General features: G+C 38.6%; 2 protein-coding genes across 2 annotated transcripts in view; one reads left to right on the top strand and one right to left on the bottom strand.

The window, feature by feature from the left end:
* PSMD1 (proteasome 26S subunit, non-ATPase 1) overlaps positions 1 to 22,575 on the bottom strand; it is an 81,522-nt gene that overhangs the window by 41,468 nt on the left and 17,479 nt on the right. Inside the window, exon 16 of the mRNA XM_068406369.1 lies at positions 22,276 to 22,340. Within this exon, the coding sequence (XP_068262470.1) occupies positions 22,276 to 22,340 (65 nt within the window). The remainder of the gene's footprint in view (positions 1 to 22,275; positions 22,341 to 22,575) is intronic.
* HTR2B (5-hydroxytryptamine receptor 2B) lies at positions 1,316 to 11,978 on the top strand. Its single transcript, XM_068406775.1, has 3 exons — positions 1,316 to 1,669; positions 8,623 to 8,823; positions 10,906 to 11,978. The coding sequence occupies exons 1-3, from the start codon at positions 1,360 to 1,362 to the stop codon at positions 11,784 to 11,786; spliced, it is 1,392 nt and encodes a 463-aa protein (XP_068262876.1). The 5' UTR covers positions 1,316 to 1,359; the 3' UTR covers positions 11,787 to 11,978.

Consider the following 22,575-nt stretch of genomic DNA (forward strand, 5'->3'; position numbering starts at 1 on the left):
AAAGGACAGCAAAAAAAGAATACAACCTTATTTCTATCTTTTTGAAATGTGGCAAGAATGATTCTTCTCCTCCATTGAAGAGTTGTAGAAAATATTCTTCTGGGTAAGAAACATAGTTTTCTCAAAATAGAAAATCTTAATTTTAGTTTTAGAAGAAATATAAGTGCTAAACAAAGGCAACTTTAGAAAAACTATAAAATACAAAACCAAGTGAACAACTTGTTTTCCAGAAAGTAGTGAAAAATCTTATCTTAAAATCGAGCATGTGATGAAAAAGAAAATGACAAAGGATCTTCCTGGATGCAAAGTGAACTCTACCAAATTGCAAGAGAAAGAGGTAAGGCTTTCTTCACCTGAAAACTGCAACACATCAAATCTTCTCAGTAACTGAGCATTCGTTCAGCTTAATGTCATGACAGCTGTTTTAGTCTCTGCTTGAAGGGGGAAATGTAAGTGTTAAGTCTTCAGTAGAGTTGAGACAGAGACAGGGAGAGAAAGAGAGGGAGAGAAAAGGCTGTGCCTTAATAAAAGCCCTGCTCAGATTACAAAAAACAAGCGGTTTACTTACCCCCCCTCCAAGTAATGCGTAAATTTAGATGTCCCAGTTCCATAAATCTTTACGGTCCCCTTGAGACTGTCACCAGTGTTTTATTGTCTACAGCTTCCTGACCCTCACCTGATAAATCAGGAACTGTAGACATTAAAACGGAAACCTCATACATCATTTCTGAAGATATTTTTGGGGTCACCCTCTGTGGAGAAATAGGATTCTTAATAAGGGGAAATATGGGAACTGCCGTCTGCCTACGCAGACGCTGCTGGAGACCAGACTCTTGGGAGAGGAGGAGTTGCATGTACACAACGCGAGCATCTGCCTTCGCATCAGTTTGTACTTACAAAGAGAAAATCTACGTACACTGTATGTAAAGGGAACCATTAGGCATTCAAATTCATCTATCACTTTTTACTGCTGTAGAAAGGAAAAAAAAAAAAAAAAAGGAAGCTAATGCACTGCTTACTTTTCACAGCTATTGAATTGTCTCCTATAATCTTCTGAAGCCTGAACCTCGCTATAAAGGGGAGACCAGAGCACTGAACCCTACCAACCAGAGATGGACACAAGACAGGACTTTCATTTTTAAGACCTAATTGCACCCAGCAAAGCACAGGATAAAAAAATTGGATACCAGATCGGACATGGTTACTGTATCTCAAAATAGCAGATGACCGGTTTACCATACTGACCATGCTGGCCTTTCTTCAGGACCATCCTGGACCAGAGAGAAACAGTGAACTCTTACACCGTACACAATTCCTGCTCAAAATACAGCTCCTGAATACATTCTGCTGGACACAAAAATGTCCTATCCTTTACATTTCTTGAATGAGTCTGGAGTTGGCAATGGATCTTTGTCGCCTCTCTCAGTAACAGGAGAGCCCAAGCAGGACTATCCAAGAGACGAACAAGGAAACAAAGTGCGTTGGGCAGCTCTACTGTTCCTCCTGGTGATAATCCCCACCATTGGGGGGAACATACTTGTCATACTGGCAGTGTCTCTGGAGAAAAAGTTGCAATATGCTACCAACTACTTTTTGACGTCCTTGGCTGTGGCAGATTTGCTCGTGGGTCTGTTTGTGATGCCGATTGCCCTTCTCATAATATTATTTGGTAAGTACAGTGTGTTTGTTTCATCAGGCTAGCATATTGGTTACAATTTGGGGAGGTCTAATTTAAACAAAGAAACTGTTTGCTTTCCACCATTACAATTTTAAAAATCACTTGGATGAGGGCTGCTAAATCTACTCTCCCTCTCACTTTACATAGCTTAATGTCTTTATGGGAAGTATACTCACTGTGGGTATTATTTCCTTTGAAACAAACCATTCAAAAATCACCTGAGACTTAGAACTGATACTAAATTAGATACTAAATACACGGGAAATTACATTTTGTACAGTGTAATATTGTTTTTAACAATATCAGCACAAAGTTGGCATCTGTTCTATTGGATATTACACTAATTGCAGGCATTCTACTCTTAAAAAACGTGAAATGAAGACTAGGTATCTGGTCAGTACACTGAAAAGGTTTTGAACTTTCTAGGAGTCAGGCACCTGATTTTTACCTTAGTATTGACTCCAACCTCCATGAGCAGTCAGGGATGGTCCCTGGCACCACCAGTGACAACAAGCTTTACCAGTACTATCTTCAGAGAAACCGATTTTCTCCCACCCTGGGGAAAGCGGCAGGTTCGTAAAGCGTCCCAAAGAATTAACTCATCAGTCAAGCCAAGGAAGCCTCAATCCGTGTACCTCATGTTTGAGACTCGGATTTATAGTTTAGTCTGGTTCATATGGAATAAAATAGGTATTTTTCACATGAACATACAGGGGGTGTGACTTTTTTTTTCTGATCAGTCATTACAGAACAAGCATGACTTTTTCATACTCTCTCATGCCCAGCTTTATTTCAGATATTGCTTTTGACAACTAATCAGAGGCAGCTCTGGGAAAGTCTCTCTCTTTTACTCCTAAAGTTTCTTTAAGAATACATTTTAAATGGTCTATTTTCATATCAAAAAAATCAATGAGGTGAGTTTTTCAATAAACTTACGGACTTACACAATTATCTTTAAAGTATATGTACCAATGGGACCTAGATAATGAAAGGCTGCAGGAATTCATTTTTCCTATGCTAGATCTCTAAGAGTTGCCCGAGCAACAAGCAAACATAACCATAAACTTTATTTCAGAAAGACCATCAGTAGCTTTTGTTTGCTGCAGAATACTGGTATCGCTACATTAACAAATGTGTTTATTCACTGAATGCCTTGAGACTGAATTTCTGTATATTACAGACTGCTTCTCTCTAAACAGAAGTATGAATTGGAGGTCAGAATTCAGTGTTAGATCATAAAATAGTCTTTTTTCAAGCAACAGTTTCTAAAAAGAAATATGAATGTACATGACCAGGACAGTGATTTCTGACTTGAAAACAACAGTCACCTATAAAAAAACCTTGGTATGTCATATATGTGCACATGTGTGCGCAGAGGCAAGAAACAGATATGTATGTACATAATCACACACATATACTGTAATTGCTTAGTTCTTGCCAAAGGCATCACTAATAATAAAAATAAAACTGCTAACCATAAAAAGGAGTAGAATTGGACTAGTAATTCATACAAATGGAAGGCAAGTTCTGGATTTTGTGCAGATGTGTTTTGGTGGTGGTGAAGTTTATTTGTTTTGAATTTTTTTATTATTTTAATTTTGCTAGACTAAGAAACCTTTTCTTTTTAACTTTATAAAGAGATTATTGCTCCTTAATCTCTCAATTAATCCAGTGCTAAGCCCTGGTTACAGCAGTTTAAAGCATGCTAGGAATCTTAATTTAAAAGGCAAACAAAAGCATCTTTCATGTTGCAGGAAATTTACAAGAAAGTAGCAAAATTAGTTATAATTAACTAAGTAAGACTGCAACCAGGCTTTCACATAGCAGTGGTTAAAACTGAAATTTCTTGCATACAAGTCTCTTTGGCAGCCAACCAAAAAAACCACTTTGCCCCTTCACCAACAGGGAGAAGATGCTGAGGTGTTTATAGAAGTTCAAAGCCAGAGCAAAACACAAGGAATTACTGGAATGAAGCTAGAACAGACATTGAAATACATAACAAGTCTAAATCTTGAAGCTACATTAGCCAGATAACTACTTGAACACAGAATAATCATTGATAGCCAGAGAGCCAATTAAATCCAGCCTCCTGGCACTTCCACACAGGAATGTTTCCATAATCATGAAATAACTGCATGTGCAGCTTCTAGATACAGAATACAAATATTATGCTTCCGATTTGGGACTGATACCTAATTATGTGGAGAATATTTGAGGGAAAAGGTGTGAACGAATATGCAGTCACATTAAATGATCCTGACTGTAAAAACTAATGTGTCACGGAGTGCTCAAAATCAAAACCTGCCAGAGATACTGGCTCCGTGCCCTGATGGCACGCTTGGAGAAAAATCTTCAGAAATAGACTGTCTCTGGAATAAAGAGCTGCTCCTTTTAAAAACAAATAAATAAATAAATCTGTAACTCACTCGCAGGTGTAATACCATGAGTAGAAGATTATTTATTCTCAGCAGAGCAACCAAAATGTACTCTGGTACAAATACACACTGCAATTTTAATTTAGGAGTACGAGTGTCAGAATATACAAACAGTTCATTGCTTTTATTGCTTGCTAAATTCTTCTCACTTCTTCCAAAAAAAATGAGGGCATGTTAGGAAATAATTGCATTCTCTGAAATCCAGCTTTCAAAAGAGTTATCCAAATTTCTAACACTCAGAACTACTGAAGGAAAACAGAAATGTTGCTATTCATCAGCAAGAGAAATTAGCAAATAAACTTGAGAGATCCTTTCATTTGCAAAGCCTGCAGCGGGAAGATGTTGGCCATGTACCATCTTTTAAAATACATTCTCTATTCCTGATACTCATTCACTTAAAAATCAGAAGGTAATGCTGATCATCCTAGGCTGCAAACCATTATTTTTAAAATCTATCACAAGCAATCACCGTCTTAATCTTCCCCCGTTACTGATGACGAACCACAGCAAATCTTCCCTTCTTGCTTGTGCAAACTACCAGAGAAAACTGCTTTGAGGGCTACTTTCCAAAATTCCATATCTTAAGTAAGAAAACAAAGGTTTATTCCTCACAAAGCAACCCTAATAAAAAAAAAAAAATTACTTTAGCTAAATTAAAAAAACCCTACACCTTTGAACACCTACTGTTGAAGCTATAATTGTAGCAGAGAAGTAAAGGCAGGCAGCCACGGGGGTGAAACAGCGAGACAGCAGCCTGGAAATGCCAGGCCTGTGCAGTCCACGAAGGTGAATACTGACACGAGGGTGAACACCACACACACACAGGCTATAGACACATGCACACCAATCTGAAGACTGAAGTCTAGGCTTAAGTCAGCTAGTGATTAAAAATACCCAGTTTCCATCTCAGTAAAAGCATCATTATCTAAGAGCAACAAAATCCTTTACAGGCAACATGTTTCAGCAGCCTATGACAAAATCCTATAACAAAATCCTTTACAGGCAACACATTTCAGCAGCCCTTATAGCAGAAGAACAAACAGTTTCCAAGTCTATTTAAAGATCTCTCTCAATCATGCTTATACATGTACACAAGCAGTGCTTGCTCCCAAGCTTTCAAAAAACTTTTTGGCTTATAGCAAGGGCAGCTCTTCCATACTGTACTTTGTTTTAAGGATTACACATTTCCAAGGTATTTCCTATAAATTAAGCTTTTCTTAAATAAAGATTAGTCAAGGGTAGACAGCTGTGGTAAAAGCTCATCTTCTCTTAAGGTGCAAGACAAATCTTAAAACATGTACTTTATCTTGTACCGACTCAAAATAAGGAAAATAATTGGCAACAGCAGCACTGCTGCAGTGCTGGGATGATCCAAAGCAAGGTTTGTAGGAAGGAGGAGTATCTTTTTATCTTATACCACCTGACAGCTGGAGAAACCAGACAAGTTTTCAGGCAGGCACATTTGTCAGGTAACCTAGGCGTTTTAAAAAAATTCTTAAAAATCCAATCCACTAGCTTGTTTAAATCAGCATTTCAACTCCCAAGGAAAAAGAAGGTGGAAAATCTCAGTCAGCCCAGTAAATGCTCTGGTCTGCTCCAACAGGGTGGATCTACACTAGGAGAATCAGAACTTGTAACAATCCAAACTAAGCATTACCTGCTAAAGGCTTCGTATCACTGCTTGGCAGAACATACTCATTTTACCTTCAGGCTGAATTATAAAGCAGGACAACAAACAGGCAGGTCACTGTCATGTTCAAGGGTCAGAGGTGCTTTCTGAGTCCTCAGGGGAAATAAATATTCCATCTTTTCCCTACTCCCAAACTAACACAATAGGCCAACAGTGACACACACCACCACCACCACCAGGAAAGCACAAAATCTCAGCCCAGAGCATTTCCTCAAGCACTAGGCACAGAGCTTCTAACACAGGTGTAACCAACAAACCAAAATAAGTAAAAGCAAATACACCACAGTATGAATCCTAGACAACTATGTGACTCTTCTGGACTTGAAGGTATCAGTTTCACAATATTTGGTTTGTTTAAGTAATAACCATATTCTTCAATTCTAATCAGCTACTGCATTTAAAGTCTACTCTGATTTTTTTTTGATAAAAAATATCATCTCATACACACAAACACAGTAGTATATAATGCTATAACCATGAATGCGATAACTTACTGCCTTCTGCACCCAGTTCAAAACAAGACAAAAATAAAGACAAAGCTTTCCCCGCTCAGTTGCACTTATTAACCAACGAAAGCTCTTACAACTCAAAAACGTACATTGTTGCTTTGCATCAGATAGCTGTTCAAATGCATCTATACATAAAAGCAGGAAAAGAGCTTTTTGTTGCAAAATATTTGAGGGCTTTCTTCTGCAAAGAGTAAATTAACTACAAAAGAAAAGAATGTATCACACCACAATTCTCCAGAAAGTAAAGCGTTCATAATCCAGGGGGCAGCATGTAAGGACTCTCTAACAGAATATTAGTTGCTCACTTGAAATCCAGCTGTGTTACCTGCCATCCTTCAAGATGTCGAATACACTTTTCATTGTTCACATTTTATCTGAACTAAACCTTCACCACAGAGTCAAAAGTAAGTAGTCTTATTTTTCTGGAGTGAGCAAAAACATTTAAAGCTCACCAAATCAATCAAATCAATTATTTCTTTTAACTGTTTTCTTTTTCTCACTTTTTTTTTTTTTTTTTTTTTTTTTTTTTTTTTACAGCTGGTTACATGAGCCACAAGACATTTTGGTTTTCCTTTATTTTTTAATTCAGAAAGGCACCATACCTTACTGCCAGCTGAAAGTGTAGCTAGAGAAATTAAATATGAATAAGCATTTCACAATATACTAACTACAGCTTTCTCATACCTGCCTGACAGAATAATTTTTTGAAGCATCATTTCAACCATGATATCTATTTTAGGAAATATGCAGCTAGATACTAAAATTTACTGGTTATTGATCTGAAAATAGACTGCCTCCTTTCCTTCTGCCTCACTACCTACATCATCCTCACCTGGAGTCCACCGCTTTGGGGATGGCCGAGGTTCAGTTCAGGGCTCCATCCATCCGTTCTCTAACAGGTGAGGTTTTCTTAACGTAGGTAAGAGTGAAGACAAGTACGTGCTGTGTCTGACTTTGTAAGTCTTCCATCCTCTGGAGTTTCTAATTCAAGTCAAGGTAGCACCATTATCTTTTCCATCTATCAGTCACATTATGAAAAAATGTTTTAATCTCAAACTACTGCAACATTACCACATTGGTAAGACTGGGCATTACAATAGTCCAGCTCACTTGGCATTCTCAGCACGCAGACCTATTTATTCAGAGCAAGGAGATTAAAACCCATCTGACTTGTTAGAAGTGTCTTTTTTTTTTCCCCCCTTAATCATCATTCAACGAAGAACTGATTTCTCTGGCAGTACCATTAATGTGCCTACTGATTGAGTACAGCTGAATTTTATAAGGAAGGAGAATATATTTAGTAGTCAACTTCATCACTAGAAATAGAAAAAATTTCTGTATTCACACATTCTTCCCTAGGACTACAGTACATTCTTATAGACACACAACACTAAGGTGCATCCCAAATTGAACACCACTAGCATTGGATTACAATACAAACTACTTGTGAGTGAAAATAAAGCCATTAGAAAAAATAATCAGTTTCACTAAAGTTCATTCAGTTTGGCATTGTAAACATTGATAGGGGAGACCCAGGTCTCAAAAACACAAGCCTTTTGGAAAGTTGAACACTACAAAACCTTTACCTTGGACACAATGCAGTTGACAGACCCTATGTTTGCTATAAAGATTAACATTAAAGACAGATAACTACTGTAAGAAACAGGATGCCAGACTTAAAGTCCAAGCCAACGTTCTTGGAAAAAAAAAAAAAAAGATGCGCATGAAAGCCCTTCAATTTTTATACAATCATTACTGAGACAGAAGAGCTCGGCTTTGCCACATTAGTGCTCAACTGTATCTGGTCAAGTGACACAGTAAACTCATTTTAAAACTGTGTGAACTAGATTCTTCAAGATCACCACTAAGATTCAACCATGGTTCTGCAATGATTGACTACATTGGTTATGACCCATTATCTCCTCCATTTAATACAACATTGAATCATAGCACTACCAAGGAGACATGGCTGAAAATAATAATTTGCAGGGCACAAGGACCAAGCACAGTCATGGCCCATTTTTTAAAAACTTTTTTATCCAGAGTCCTTGCCACAAAGAGCTTATGATCTAAAAAGGACAAAAAGACAAGGAAAGGCTTATAATACACAAACAGCCTGATCAATACGATGGGAGCAACCATGCCAGTTAGGAGCTCACTAAAACATAAGACAGAATCCAGCTGAAGCACTGGCAAAACTCGGTTCCTGTAGTATTATGAACTTCTCAAAGGCACTGATGTCAAGGGAAAACCACACACTGAAAACTCTCAAAAAGCTTAGATTCTAATGAGTTTTCTGTTCTCTTTCAGATAATGCCTGGCCTTTTCCAACTGCCTTGTGTCCTATCTGGCTGTTCCTTGACGTCCTCTTTTCCACAGCTTCCATCATGCACCTGTGTGCCATCTCACTAGACCGCTACATTGCAATTAAAAAGCCAATACAGGCTAGTCAGTACAATTCATGGGCTACAACAATCATCAAAATCATCGTGGTTTGGCTCATTTCAATAGGTATGTGAGACTCAGAGACTGGAAAAGGAATGCAGAAGCTTTTCATGGCCAAAACAATAGGTGAAAGCTGGGCAAAGTGGAAAATTTGGGCAAGTACTATTGATTAGCAGACCCTAACACCTGGGCTGGCCTAAATCCACCTCTTGGATCATACACAGCTCCATCATAAAAATCTGCCTGAACCGCAGCTCCGTAGCAGGCTTACCAGAAAGGGCAAGGATTGAGTAGGGATAATCATCACTCTTCTTCATGGTCCTAAAAGTCCAAAAATCAGAAGACAACATCTGCATGCATAGCATGTCTCCTGGGAAAGCAAGATTTCATGTTCCTGTGGTAGTATTTTCTGTCCCAAACAGAATTTTAAGCCTTGCATAGATGCTGCTAAAATCTGTGCTTTACAATTATACCATGAAGCAAGTAAAAAAATGTTAATTACTTACATCAAAGATTGAAAGATAAGTGAGTGGCTGCTAATATTCACACCAAAGACTGAGATGCACTGGCAATATAGCATATAGAAAGGCCAACTTCTAAGAAAAAAAAAAAAAACCAAACCAACAAAAAAAACCACCAAGCCTCAAACAGTTTATATGAAGGATGCCAATGTATAAACTTTTATGATATTAGCACCTCTGTGGTGTGCATTTGCACTTCACCTGTCTTTAATGCTTAAAAAAAAAAAATCTGTTAACTGAGCTAAGAAGGTGAAAATATTTAATTCAAATAACTTGATGCATGCTGCAGACAGCCATAGGCATAGTGCTGTATGCTCTGCGTGCAAGAGAAAGAACAAAATTATTCTGGATTATTAAGGCCAATGATGCATAGGAGAATGGGTACAACCACCTTCTTGGCTAAGTCATAAATGCCTAAAACCAAAAATTCCAACTTAAAAAAAGTTCTGGAAGAGCTGTGATGATAGGAGAAAAGATGCTATATCTATTTTATCACAAAAAAGGGAAACTGTTAGCATGACAAGACACTTACAAGTTGACCTTTTAATGCCTTATTGTTATTAATCAGTGCTGTACTTTTTCATTTCTTTTTTATTCAACACAAACGTACTCTGCAGCTGAGTCATGGTTCTCCAAATCAAAGGTTAATTTGGTTCAATCTTCATTTTAAATGTTTTCTATATCTGAAGGTGTGCCTCTTCTTAAGAAAGGGATCAAGTGGCTGAAGGGTAAACCATTTTGCTCTTCCTGCCTTCAACCAACTTCAGTAAGCAGAATAGCAGAGGAATACAGTAAATCCCTAGATCTCATTAAGTGGTATCAGGAAACATAGCACAAATAACCTCCACCAGACAGCAAGGAACCTGTTGTTTTCATTGTAATGTCAGACTGCTGGCAAACGAAGTGCTGACTGTAATTTAGTGGTTATAAAAAATTCATTTAAAAGACAAGATTGCTAACATTTTTTTATAAACGAGTGGTGAATTACAGAGCTAGCTAGCCTCATTTAAAACACTCTTAAATATGCAAGAGACTTTAAACAACAAATCCATCTCAAACACACACTGCATAATTCTGGCCTCTATTTAACTACTTGTATATATGAAAGAGTCAAAGCAGGGTGAAAAAAATCAGCTGTCTGTGTCCAGTTACTTGATGTGGTTACGATAAGAGGAAAGACAAGTTTTATGTATTTACAGAACTGCCCTTCAAAAACTGCAAAGGTTACCCCAGGGGGAAAAAAAAAAAAGCAGATGGCATTAAGGAAACACATTTCACTGGAGGAAAAGCCATACTAATTCTAACAACTAGAGTCAAAGCAATTCATGTGTTTTACACTTGAGAAGTTGGCAACTTTATACTGCTTCCTCAATCACTAAGGGTTAGGCCCAATCTCCTTAGAAAGGGCACTCTGTTAAAGCTGAGCTTGCCAAGTCTCACAAAGTACTATTTGCCCATTTACCCACGTGATGCTCTCAACAATTCACATTCTCTCCATCACCCTGTGCCTGCTCCAGAGCTCAGGAACTATCTTTCTTTAGAGACCTTGAGGCTTCAGGCCCAAAAGAGAGATTGACCAGACGCAAGCAATTACCGTATGTTGAAGTACTTGGTTTTTCTCCTGTAGGCATTGCTATTCCGATCCCTATCAGAGGCATTGAAGATGGAAACGGTGACTCTACAAACATCACGTGTGTCCTGATGCCTGATCGTTTTCATGACTTCATTCTGTACGGATCAGTGGCTGCGTTCTTCATTCCCCTCGCTATCATGATAGTCACTTATTTTCTGACAATCCAAGTGCTACGCAAGAAGGCCTACTTGATCAACAAGCCACCTCAGCGTTTCACTTGGTCAACAGTGTCCACAGTATTTCAGCGTGACACAACACCTGCCTCCTCGCCAGAAAAGGTGGCCATGCTAAACGGCTCCAGAAAGGACAAGACTTTGTCCAATGACATGCCTATCTGCAGAATGTCTACGATTGGGAGGAAGTCCATGCAAACGATAACCAACGAACAAAGGGCGTCAAAAGTTCTGGGGATAGTATTTTTTCTTTTCTTGTTGATGTGGTGCCCGTTCTTCATAACAAACATAAGTTCAGTTCTGTGCAACTCCTGCAACAAGGAGGTTTTTCAAAAGCTTATGGAGATATTTGTTTGGATAGGATATTTATCCTCAGGAGTGAACCCTCTTGTCTACACACTTTTCAACAAAACATTTAGGGAGGCTTTCAGCAGGTATATCACTTGCAACTATCGGACCACAAAGCCTATCAAGGCCCTTCGGAAGTGCTCCAGCAGGATCTCTTTTAGAAGCTCTGTGGCAGAAAATTCCAAGCTCTTTGTCATGCATGGGATGAGAAATGGGATTAACCCCATTATGTACCAGAGCCCAATGAGGCTGAGGAGCTCACCCATTCAAGCATCATCAGCCATTCTGCTGGATACATTGCTGCTCACAGAGAATGAAGTTGATAAAACAGAAGAACAAGTCAGCTACGTATAGTGGAGTGGCAGCCATGTCCATACCATAGTATTACTGTGTGTATTACTCTAGGTAACTGTGCTATAAGAGGGTATAAATACTATTGTTTTCTGTTATTTATGCAAGCAATATCTTATAAATTTATATTAATTCCTCTCCTCCAAAGTCTCCTCTACTTTAACCCCAATCCCACAGTGGCAACCACAGCTTCATTCCATGATAAATGACTCATGCAGAACTGTAGCCTACAGGAGGAGGGAAATAAATAAAAGCTAAATCAGTCTGACTATCTGACTTCAGTTCTCATCATCTTCAGTCTCTTCAAAATACATTTTTATAAGAAAAGTATCTCTGTACAAACACTACTTTAACATTCACTCTGGCAAGAAGACAGAACACTCTGCAGGTTGATCCTCTACGATGAAATTAGCAGGGGGATATAAGCTTGTTGGTTTTCATCAAAATCCACCTTTACTCTGTGGAAACAAAACAGCAAACAAGCTCACTGCATTGCCTCCTACAGATACGTTCCTCACTGCGTATCCAAGTATGAGCTTTTCTTGTTCCCCGAGGATATGTATATCACAAGCAAAATCACTTGCTCCAGAGACCAAAAGGTGTATGTGCCCATTCCACATGGGGTAAAACTGGTTCTTAGCAGGGTGAAAAAAAATTCCGTGCACTGAAATTATCCCTTTGTGGTTTTACTGTAGGGGTGGGCGGAATCTCCTATCCACCTGAATTCCATCTCCATTACTCTCACATACACATTAGCCTGGTATTTTCAGATTTTTCACAGAAAACTGCCCTTTGTTCTTTTCATACTAAGAAAATGAGAACATTTAACCAAAATATGACGATATCACATCAATGACCATGAGTAAAACAGGACAGGCAGGGCTTGGAGCATCCATTTAATTTATATGAACAAACTTCCTTTTTTATGACCATTGGAACTTCAGTGAAAGCCTTCCCTCATCCAATACAGTTCACACAAAGTAGAAAAATCACAGACAGAATAGATATTTCACTTGAAAACAAAGAGTAAGTGTTTAAGAGGCAGCAGAGACAGAAGTACTATCTAGACCTGCACACATTCACAGTTTATCTTAGCTCAAAATAATTTCATTGGACTAATGGCATGAGATTACAGGTCCCAGTCTGCACTCTCTCAAACATGCTCAAGTCTTCCATCAGAGCATGAAATTCATAGAAAGAATTGCTCATCACAATCAGTAAAAGCTACCAGAGTCTATCATATGGGAAATAGGGAGCTTCTGACAGTTCCAGATCACCTCTCTTTGGGAAAAGAAATCAGATTTCCTCAAAGTTCTGGAGTTCTTACAGTAAGCAGCCAGCTCACCATTTTTTTCAACCGTTTCCATTTACAGTAAAATTTTCAGCTTGGGTTTTGTTTTCATTTTTAATATTTTCAGAACCCTTTAGTTACACACTAAAATTATGTACAGCAAAAGGCTTAGGTTTTTTTCATCTGCAGAACAGAAAGTACTAAAGATAACAAGTCCTTCCAACATTTATTTATATATATTTAATTTAAAACATATGCAAGTTCGAAACAGAGCCTAATGTAACAACTGCCAGAGAGTTCCAGGAGAAAGTATTAAAAATACTTCTGTGGTACGTACAGTAATTTGTGTCCTTCCTCCCCTTTTTGGTGACAGTCACTAGTCACTTAAGGTAGAATAAGCTCTAACTGCTCTTACTGCTCTTTTGTTATCAAAATTTGTTTAAGGGGATCCTGTAGTTAAAAGCTGGAACTGACAGATTGCTATAGCTGTGAAAAATGCCTATATCTAAAAACATTTGAGAACCAAAAGCCTTTAATAAGACCTAGATTACTCTGAAGCTCAAGGGAGGAAGGAGTAGGAATAAAACCCCAAAACCCCCCAAACTTCCAGGTACATAGTTGAAAACATCACAGACTAGTGTCTCATTTAACCTGAAGCAGGTATTCTGGAACCAGGTAAAAGTGCAATCACATCCATGCACAGAGTGATCCAGTAAAAAAAACTAAAAGCCTCATTTGCAATGCAGGAACCAGCCTTCATGAGGAATAACACCAAGAGGCAAATGGGCACAGCACTGTTCTTGAGGGGTTATTTCCCAGCAGCCAGAGAGCAAGAAGCAGTCATCCTTGAAAACTCTCTTGGTACTTAAATAAATCCACTCTGATTAAACAAAAACCATTCATAAAGCAGGCAGCAATCATCTACTTTCAGCAACAACTTAAATATTCCCTTTCCAGTAGGAATACCACAGCTGGCTCGCAGCATCTGGAAAGAGCAAGAAGTAATTTAGCTCTCTTCTGTCTGACCTCATTCTTGTCAGTCTGCCATGAGCAATGACACGAGGAGTCATTTGCCGTAAGTGTCCTACAGAGAACAATTCCAAGGCCTCTTCGTAATCAGTGGTTAGACTCCACCAACAGGAAACAATCCTTGAAAAAGTCGCACCCAGCAAAGATGTATTTTGTCAAGCCAGCATATAGATTTCTCAATTTTAGTAACCATAAATAGAAGCTCAATGAGTTCCAGCTACCGAATTTAGTCAGCAACAACAAACCTCAATCAAAAGGACTAGTGACTAATCAAAAATCCAGCCTTCCTACAGAGAAAGGAAAATTCTCCATAGACAGAAACACATCATCAAGAAAACATGCACATTCCATTTAACACTCTAAGTGTAAAAAGAAATTGCTTGTCTGCTGACAAAGCAAACAAGCTAAGAATTCAGGTTACAGTCTTGGAAAGCATAAGGACAGAGAGAGGAGAAAGATGAAGAGAAGATGCAGAACTGTGAAATAAAAAGACAACATAACAGATGGCAGAGTTCTTGTTTTAGCAACTGTATCTATAAGAACAGATTTGAACAAAGACATTACCTTCATTAGCAAGACATGATTGAAAATAAGAGAGTCACTGCAAGCTACTGTAAGGAAGCACAAGTCTGTTGTATGGTAACTAAGGACAACACTGCTCGTGTGGTACCGACAAGCGAGATAGGATGCTCAGGACTATATCCACAAGCATCATCTTTAAGTATCACAAATATATAAAATAAATTTTTACATGCTGGCTGTGAAGCGAGAGTATTTTTATAGCTTCCAGCTTCCTTCATGAAGATAGCAGCCTAAATAATAATTGACAGAGGTTTGCAGTCACTTGCTAGCAGAACACAGGATCTTTTTACAGAAGAGAGGGGTCATGCACTTCCCATTTAAAAAAAAAAAAAAAAAAAAACACCACCACAAAAACAAACCCAAAAAAACCCCATTCCTTTCTCTGGAGTGAAAGGCTCTCAATTCTTTCAGAATCTGACCCATGCCAAACCAACCACCTGGCCAGCTCTACGGCCTCTATATACTACATAAAATAATAACTTACACAGTCACCTAGTTCAACTTTCCACATTATCACAGAAACTTTTATCTGGCATGTTTCATTTCTTTTTAAACTACTAGAGAAGCAAGACAGACAAAAGTCAAAACTGATCTGCAACATACAAGCACTATGGGAAGAAAGACATTTTAAAAGAAGAATGGACAAGTACTGTTTTTTTGTTGTTTAATTATTTAAAATACATTAGGAGGTATTTAGTCAATGTTCTGGCTGCCTATCTAATTAAAAATTACAGCATAGACATAGGCAGAAGGACTACCTATAAATATATCCACCTCGGCAGTCTTGCAGACAGGAAAATAATGGAGTTTGAAGCATAACAGAATGAGTGCCTTGAAATGCAAATAAAGGGAATACCTTAAAAAAAAAACACAAACAGAACAACAACAACAAAACAACAAATCAAAACAAGCAAAACTAAAAAAAATCCCAACCTTTAAGCGACCCTAAAAAAATAGAGAAGCAAGAAATCCAGCCCATCTCACCTGTGGTGACATAAAACACGTTTCACAAAGCCCGTCCCAAACTATCTGGGGTTCTATAAGCCGCAAGCCTTTACTTTAGATTCTATCAGAAAACTTTTAGGCAGCTAGAAAAATTTATTCATCACTTATCTTGTATTCTCTAAGTGTAAAACTCTTCCTAACCACATCACACCTGGCCATACTAGTATCAATTTTCAAATGCATCAAAATAGTTAAAAACTCCAGTGTTAAGCAGAAATCAATAATACACGGAGGAGACTGATGCTGTAAGCTGTTCACCAGCATACATGAGGCACACTGATTTCTTACGGTGCTTCACAGAAGATGTCATTTTCCTACACCATTTTCTTATTATGGAAAAATCCACAGCACTGCAAGCTGGTATGAGAAAGCAAAAGCGTTACTCCCTAAATCTTTTTCTAGGCTGTCATACGTAATATCAGCCTTAAAAGGTAAAGTAATACAAGCACAGTAAACCTAGTAAAGGCATATGAACAACCTGCGACACTGGAGCTAAAAAGAGGCAGGACACTCGCCAGAGCTCCTCTGGCTTTTTGCCTTCCAAGCTGGAGCCAGGAGTCCCAGAGTTCTGGCCATTTCTCAGGACTGACTTATATTACCATGAAGCATTAGATTTCTTTCATCATATTGATAAAGATGCCTACGTACAACTTTTAAGAAGCACTCTTTTGTTTTGCTTCCCCTTTGGCTCTCAAGGTAACCATCAACATGGCAAAAACCATAGTTGGGAGAGAAGTAACTTCCATATTTTTGCTTTGGCATTTGACACCACGGTGTTTACTGTTAGTGTCCATTCCCATGTGAGACACAGTGTTTTCTCCAGTTTCAAAGAAAGGCTTTTGCCCTGCAGAAAAGGAGAGGAAGCTTTTTCATTTTCAAATGGGAAGCTAGTTACAAAAATAGGAAAGATGGTTTGCTGAAATATCAATTTTTACTCTTATTTTTAATAATTCATGGCAAACCCTCTTTGTCTAGCCACATCTAAGATTCCTTGCATCCAGGTACTAAGGTCCTTTCCAACCTCTGAAAAACATCATGCTCTCAGAAATGAAGCGCTTTTTGCTCTCTGAAGGAGTCTCTTTACAAATGCTCTAGACAGGTGACAGCAACTAATTTTCAAATTCATTAATCCCTGCACAACACTGCAAGGGAGCCTCATTCTCCTTCCCCAGGAAGACTGAATAAGACAAAGATAAAATGGGTTGGAGGGTAAACAAAACCCTTTTAATCTTTCCTACGCAAGAATTAACAAGCAGGTATGTTTCACTAAATTCCTCTTCTCCACAATGAACACACTGAAAAACTCACGTGTACAGATTACGTTAGAGTGACTGTCAGCCTCATACTCAATTACGCAGAAGATCTGCCATCTGCCTACTGGATAAAGGCACGTTGTAGGAATTAAAGAAAACAAACTGTCCAAGTCTTCCTGGAACAAAATCTAAGTATCAGATCTGTGTTCGCTTTAAAACAAATATATAGCCTTAAAATATCAAAGGCTATGTAAACACAAAGAATACAAAAGCAGGAAACATTACTATTTCACTTGCATCATCCTAAAATGAAGAACTGAACGTAAGCCATGCAGAGTTCTCCAAGTTTGGACAGCCTACCCTTATCAGCCGAGACTACATCTTCCTTTCGGGACTCTCTAGAGGCTGCATTGTTCCCTCTCCTGCCCTTTGCCTTTTCCCAACAATATTGCACCCAGGCAGAAGCAGCATCCCACAGCCCTGTGCCTTAAGTCCTACTTCTCCAGGGCTCTCATTCTCCTGGACTTAACAATTGCTACGAGAGCATTAAACCTTTTTGGTTCATGCTTTCAGGCACTGCTGCATCCCACATTGAAGCCTTCTCCCTAACCAGATTTGCTATATCTGTAAAACTTATACCTCCTCATTTCATATATAAACTGAAGTGTTTAGATACACTGCAGCACTGCTCTAATATATAATAATATAAAAATAAAGCTGACTACATAAACCAATCACACCTCACTCTGTGATATAAACAAAGATCAACTCATGATCTAAAGTAGTAAAAATTAAGATTAGAATAATTCTTTCCATTTTTAAAAAGTAAAACACTAAATTTATTGCTTTTTCCATCTCTTCATAATAGTCTTAAAAAAGAAAAAGGCTGACTAGAAATCACAAGCTCCTTAAATGCTGTTTTCTAACAGCCATGATAAATATTTCATAAACCACTTTAGTAGAAAGGACTAATATATAAACATCAACAATGAGGTAAATTTGCTATGATCACTGGCAAAAGCATCAGGACTGGGAGAATAGAAGCACATTACAGTAGCCACGTCAATACATCACTTCTTTTCTTGCTATTTCACAACACAGCTTCTTGTACAGCCCTGCATCCACACCGCAATCTCCAAACATCTCAAGCTTTATTCATGCCTCTGCACCATTTTACAGTAGTATTTTACTTAAAAGCATCTCCTGTAGGAGGTGGTCATTTTTAAAAAGAGAGAAGATGTAAAAAGTCTCAGGTTTTTATGCCATACTACTTTGTCTGTCTTCCTAATTGTGAGGAGGAAGAAAGGAAGAGATAGTTTTGAAACAATTCTCTTTCACCAGAGCATTTTCTGATAATTTAATATAGTGGCATGAAAATGATCAGTTGCAAAATACATAACTAGTGCCTAATTTTTGTAAGGCACTAAGCTGAGAGGGGAAAAAAAGCCATACCAAGTCCTATAGCCAGCAAGTTGTGCTTTCGATCCCCACTCTGCAGACCTGTGGACTGCTTCTAAACAGTCAGTAAAGCAGAATTAACAGCAGCAACACTGCTGGTCAACAAGCTTCAATTCTACATACGTGGCCCCTTGGAAAGCTTTAGGGAGTCCAACAATAGAACAAGGAAGTCAGTTTTGTGCTATATGAACAGGACACCACGACGTATTCTGCAGCGCAAGCAGCATGATTGCTACTGCTTTGCTCCCTAGAGCGACTTGCCTGCAGACATCCACACAGCCAGGCAAACATGCATCCAACATCCAAGTGTAACTGCTAGAGCAGCATTAATCCCTGCTCCCCTAATCCCTTCAAAACTCTTTCACCACAGCTGATGTTTTGAGCAATGCGGAGTCCATTCAAGCGTTCCTTACATGGCTTACGCACAAAGTACCACAGGACTTGCTGAGCAAATACAGCCAGTGATTCTGTTGCAGAAGCGAGAATTTCACCAACTTTTCACCATTGCTCCAGGCAACAAAGATGACTTTGGAAAAGAATGTAGGAAGAAAACTCGTGAACACTGCTGAAAGTGCATTTTAACATTTTTTTTAAGTTATCTGAGAAGATAAAAGGTATTGCAGTGACCAAAAAACCCCAACTGATACTAATTTAAAGAGAGCCATAACTACAGACTGTTTTCACTTGCTGTGTTAAGGAATATAGAAATTCCCTTAAGGAATTATACGCTAAGGAAAGTACTGAATGTCGTAACTGGGTAATTTGATATCTTTCATAACACACTGGCAAATTTAATCTTGCAATTCTTAGGCAAAATTTAATAACCTAGACTAGAACATCCTATCTAAAACTTGATTCATGAATTCTGAACAATGAAGTAGCTACACACACTTTTTTTTAGATTTTTCCCATAATTAAAAAGTGCAAAAAAAAAAACCCTAAAAAAATCTGTGCTTAAAAAAAAATTAATCTTCAAGTTAAAGCAAAACCTTGTTGTTTTAAAAATTAAATGTCACGTTTTATTACATTATGTTCTATCATATTTTACTCTGTTACTGTGCTGTTTTCATTAACTCTATCCATAAAAGCCAAGCTGTGCTCTTGAATGTACACAGGGCTGCATGTATGTGCTAGCAAGGAAGACTCGCAGCGGTAACCAAGGGCAGAAAAGCCTTACAGAATGTTCTGCTATGCAAACGTATTACCTAAAAATAGCTGGCTTTGTGACGTTTATGACACTTTTAGTTCAAATCCAAGAAGAACATTTATTCACAGATAGCTGTAACAAAAGGAGAAAATAAACCAGGTATTTATGACACAAAGTAAATTTGTGGGCTCTGGGTCTGTCAGGAGATCTATCACATTCACCAATGGTGCTTTTAAGGAAATCACCACCCTCTGACTGTGTCAACTCCGCCCTTACATGGATTTTACTATTCCTATAGCAGGAACAGACAGAAGCACAATGTGTGCGTATTCCTGCTGCTGTAGTGTGCAACCCAGCAGATGAACTTACACCTCCAGCATGCTCAACCCTACAGTAATGGCATGAATCCCCAAGAAAAATGTAGACCAGGTTAAACAAATTTACTCTCGTATTTCAATCCTGACTTCACAGTTCCCTTTCTGGAACCACATACAAAGAATTCCACAAGACCTCTTCTCACAGGAGCTTCAGTCATGCTCCTTCACCTAAAACGAGATTAATTTCTGGGGCTTAGCTCACTGTGTTACAGACCTGCTCACCTCCCATCACAAACCACTTCATTCAAAAGCTCTGTATACCTAGCAGCTGACAGATCACTGACTCTTGCCAGTATTCAATGCCGTATTAGTGGCCTTTAAGACAAGTAAATCCAGTTAGACTTCAACAAACAACAATCCTAAGAAAGAGATGTCATTTTAGTCATGAAATCTGACAAACTCACAGCCCACTTGCTCTTCATGTCTCTGCATGCTTGCAGTGTTGAGATGGGCCAGAGCACACAATTAGCACTCACTAGCAGTTTCAGCAAACAGGAAAGGTAAATGTAAAACCAGCTTCTAGATCCCTACACTGATGAACAGTTATTTCTTTGCAGGAATTGAAACACAGCTTTTGCTTTATAATGAGAGAGATTAATGCACGGGGCAATCTGTGGGGCCCTCTAAGCAGAAAATCCTTTCCATCACTGCATGTGAATGCAGGGGTCCGGGCTAGACAAACCAAGGGCTCCCTCCAGAACCGTGTCCCTAAAGCAAAACAACCGATCATGTATTTTGCTAAAGTTATCAGGTGAAAAGTGTTAGCAACTACAACAGCCTAACGTAAGCCTTTTGCCTCCAGAAGCCAGTGATAATCAGCTAAAAAGTTATCCTAAAAAGCAAGGAAAAGTTCCTCTCTATTGCAAAAGCAGGTTTTGGACTGTACCCCTCCAGAAAGGGAAAGGAAGAGGCAGGGTAAGATCTGAACCACTGAAGAGCAGGTGAAAGAGTTAAAAGGTGATGTCACTTATTTCCTCACTGCCGGATATGCGGAGAACAAGCCCAGAACTATCTTGCTCCAACAAGACGCCAGCACACGGTAAATGCTCAGAGCCTTAAAAGCATCTCATTTTGGTAGGAGCTATCAATGTCCAGTTACGTTTTGCATTTGTTGAAAAGAAAAACGACATTGAAATCAGAGATCAAAAGTGCTTTGTCACAACCTGTTTGGAAAAAAGATGCCTGAAACTATGGAAGGCCTGCGTGGAATTTTTCTTCTGTACACAGATGCAGAAGCCAGTTAAACAGGCCCTTTGCCTTCAGGAGAGACACAGATCGCTATGCAATGAGGAAAGATACGTGCTCACGAAAGCAAAAGAGCAGAAGCTCTTGGGAGACGCCTGCTGCCCACAAAGGGAATTAGTTCTGTTTGTAAACGACATTTAATTGCAGCCAGAATGGGCTTCAGATAGAATGGAATGGAGCAGAGTAATGTCTACATGAGGAACAACTTGGTTAATGACAAATTGACTGGTCATATCAGTAACCCAGTTTTTTAATACCAGCTCTAAGCACCTCTTATCATGCTTTTTAGGATGAAATTACAGACTTCCACTAACCCAAAGAAGATGCAAACAAAGATTTTAAAATTACAGTCCTGGACCCAAGTATGCACTACCTCCTCTTAGACACACAGGCTTGGCTCAGTGCTTGGATTACACAGATTACTGTATTAACAGATGAAGGTGTAGGCCTTGGGGAGCCTTCTAATTCTCCAATCGAATAAAAGAAAAAAAAACCCCAAACACCTCTTACCTAGCGAGCTATAGAGCACTACAAAACACCATTTCAGCAACAGATTTCACTGTATAGAACCAAAGCAAACATCATGACTATTTTCTGATGGGTTTACATTGTGGTAATGTAATCTGTCAGGGTTTAACAGTGGATACTTAAAAAACAAAGACTATTTTGACATCCATCTTCAGCTTGTTTTTACCAAAGTCACAACTTCCAGGAACGTTTTAGATAGCAATTAGGCAGACATACTTGTCTGAGTACTCCTGCCTTTAAGAGGCTTGGCACAAGCACTGTATATTTAATTTTTAATTAACTCTCAATCCTGCAAATATTAATTTTTCATTCTATTTGTCAACTTCATCTAACTCTATTCAGACAATTAAGCTGTACATCCAGAAACCTACAGAAAGGCTCATTAAGCATCTGCTGAACATCAAGGAAGGCTTCTAATTCTGAACCAAGTGTTACTCTCTCTCCATTTTTTGACTTTTCAACATCCATTCAGTTAACAATCAAATAATTTTGTGAAAGCAATAGCGTACACATTTCCTGAAAATGTAACAGACATCAAACTGAAGGCTTGTAGAAGTGACCAAGGAAGATATTGTACCTGAACAGAATGAAACCAAGTGACTCAACAGCTGCCCGCCTCACGTCATCATTCACATCACTCACCTACAAAAGGGAAAACAGGACATTCAGAATATAGTGAAAACACTTGAGGACTCTGCAACGTTTCAGGCACACAAGTTAACCAAGAAGACAGAATTATAAAGTAAGTTAATAATCATGTGCATCCTTAGCTGAAACAGCCTCACCCTTGCTCATACACTGTGACCACAAGCCTATCAAAGAGCAGACAGACCGCATCTTTTATAGCTTAAACTGTTTTCTCCCCAGCCCGTTATTA

Source organism: Nyctibius grandis, chromosome 8 (genome assembly GCF_013368605.1).
Source record: "Nyctibius grandis isolate bNycGra1 chromosome 8, bNycGra1.pri, whole genome shotgun sequence".
Classification (NCBI taxonomy): domain Eukaryota; kingdom Metazoa; phylum Chordata; class Aves; order Nyctibiiformes; family Nyctibiidae; genus Nyctibius; species Nyctibius grandis.